The sequence below is a fragment of the Trichinella spiralis genome, assembly GCF_000181795.1.
Source record: "Trichinella spiralis strain ISS 195 chromosome Unknown Scfld474, whole genome shotgun sequence".
Classification (NCBI taxonomy): Eukaryota; Metazoa; Nematoda; class Enoplea; order Trichinellida; family Trichinellidae; genus Trichinella; species Trichinella spiralis.
The window spans coordinates 1-1,965 of NW_003527413.1; the positions used below are offsets into that span (position 1 = coordinate 1).

At 31.8% G+C, this 1,965-nt stretch overlaps 1 protein-coding gene across 1 annotated transcript; it reads left to right on the top strand.

Moving 5' to 3' along the window:
• Positions 1–284: 284 nt before the first annotated feature.
• Tsp_13426 (putative intracellular septation protein) lies at positions 285–1,060 on the top strand. Its single transcript, XM_003370816.1, has 2 exons — positions 285–460; positions 976–1,060. Exons 1-2 carry the CDS (start codon positions 285–287, stop codon positions 1,058–1,060), a joined length of 261 nt encoding a protein of 86 aa, XP_003370864.1.
• Positions 1,061–1,965: the final 905 nt, after the last annotated feature.

Here is a 1,965-nt window from a genome sequence, read left to right on the forward strand (position 1 = left end):
ATTGTTTCGATTCTAATGTAAATAATAAATGATATTGTTTAGAAATGGAATACAATCTCATAAACTAACATTTCATGTTGCTATTCATCCGGTTGTAGCATTAGTAAATTTCGATACCTCGATACGATAAGAACAACAATTTTCATCATTTAGTATTGTATTTCCATTTGTGTGTGTGATTAATCTCCTCCGGGGTAAACGTTAGTACAGTCCACCAAAGGCAATGTCACATTATTCTATTACCCTGAGCTAGAAATTGATCGATATTTCAGAATGTCATCGTAATGGCCGTATCGTTCATTTTGATAAAGATTATTAGCCCAGAAAGGTGCTCAAGTCTCGTATTCAGCATCAACTATAAATGGCAAATTGTATTTATCGCTAATCAGTTTGTCAGTGTGATGAAAATGTTTAGGAAGCCTGTCTCCGTCAGCGCTTCAGCATTCTCTATAATTAAAAAGTAAGTTATCGTTTAATAACTGTGATCATGTTGTTTGTATCAATTATCAAACAATTTTTTACTCACAAAATGCATTTCATTTCTCTTGATGTAACTTCAATGGCAGCACACAGACTAGTTGGTAAAGAAAGATCTATTCATATAAAATGTTCTCTTCACTATTATTCAATGTATAATGAATAGAAAATTGTGAGCTCACTTCCTTTGTAACTTTTTGGAACTTCACATTGCTATTCACGTTATTTGCAATGCGTTATTACGCAATGAATTTGATACAATGAATCATTGAATGGATGCAGATTTTATGTTTCAGAAGTAACTAAGTAATATGTTATGCATATTTATCCAACTTCCAATACTTTTCAGTATTCACCATACACGGTACTTCATACGCTATTGTAATGGCAATAAAATAATTAAAATGGGAAGTTTTCATTTACGTTCTTTCCCTTAAAAATACTTGTTAACAGTTAATATTCTATATGACAATATAATGTATTACGCATTGTATTCAGTTTCTTGAGTTTCTTCTTTTGTTTCACAGCTTCTGAAAGAAGTTACATTACGCTATCCTCACATCCTCACTTTTGCGTGCTATAGTTTTTGCATATAATTATATGAGTGCAAGCAACTACCCTTCGTCATAGCAGTAAAACTAATAAAGTTTTTGAAATAGGTTTATGCCATAGGGTTATTACTGACTGAAATTAATGTTGTTCTATAAAGGACAAATTTGCGTACAATCACAACCTTTTATAATTTCGCCCTACGGTCATATAATTTATTCTTATTTAGTGTATGACGAGTTTTCTTGGTCAGTTATTAACTGAGTCGCCGTAAAAGATCGTCCTGAAGTACAGTTTCACTGTTGAATAATTATGTATGAGGAAGAGGTAAGTTATTCAGCAACGCCTTTTGACATTGCATGACTACCATTGCATGAATTATCAAATATACTGAATACCAACTAATTGGTTTTTCCCCTCCAATTATACTAACATGAAAATGTTCTTAGTCATATATTACTTTTGGTTTTTATAGATGCTGCGGACAAACAAGTACGTATTTCCGTTCTCCACTGAAGCAATTGACTACATTATTATATTTTAGTTCCAGAATTCACATGACTTGAATACTGCATACACCTGTGATCGGTATCAAGAAGTATAATTCCCAGTGAATGTTGGATTTGATATTTCATATGAAAATGGACCAATACAGCTATTACTGGAACATCGTTCTTAGAAAACCTCAAAAGATAGACGATCACCATATCCACATACCCAAATTCAAATGCACATAGAAAACATGTAAGCAATACAATGTTATTTTTACAATCAATTTTTCTGTATTATATCCTGTACGTAAATAATACCAGATAAATTTGAAATAGCCATATTATAAAAGGTAATTGAAGACGAATGACAGTGCATCTGATGATTTTATATTCGCGCATATTTTAATTCCAAAATATGAATGTTTTTTCAGTATTCCGGATCGTCTAA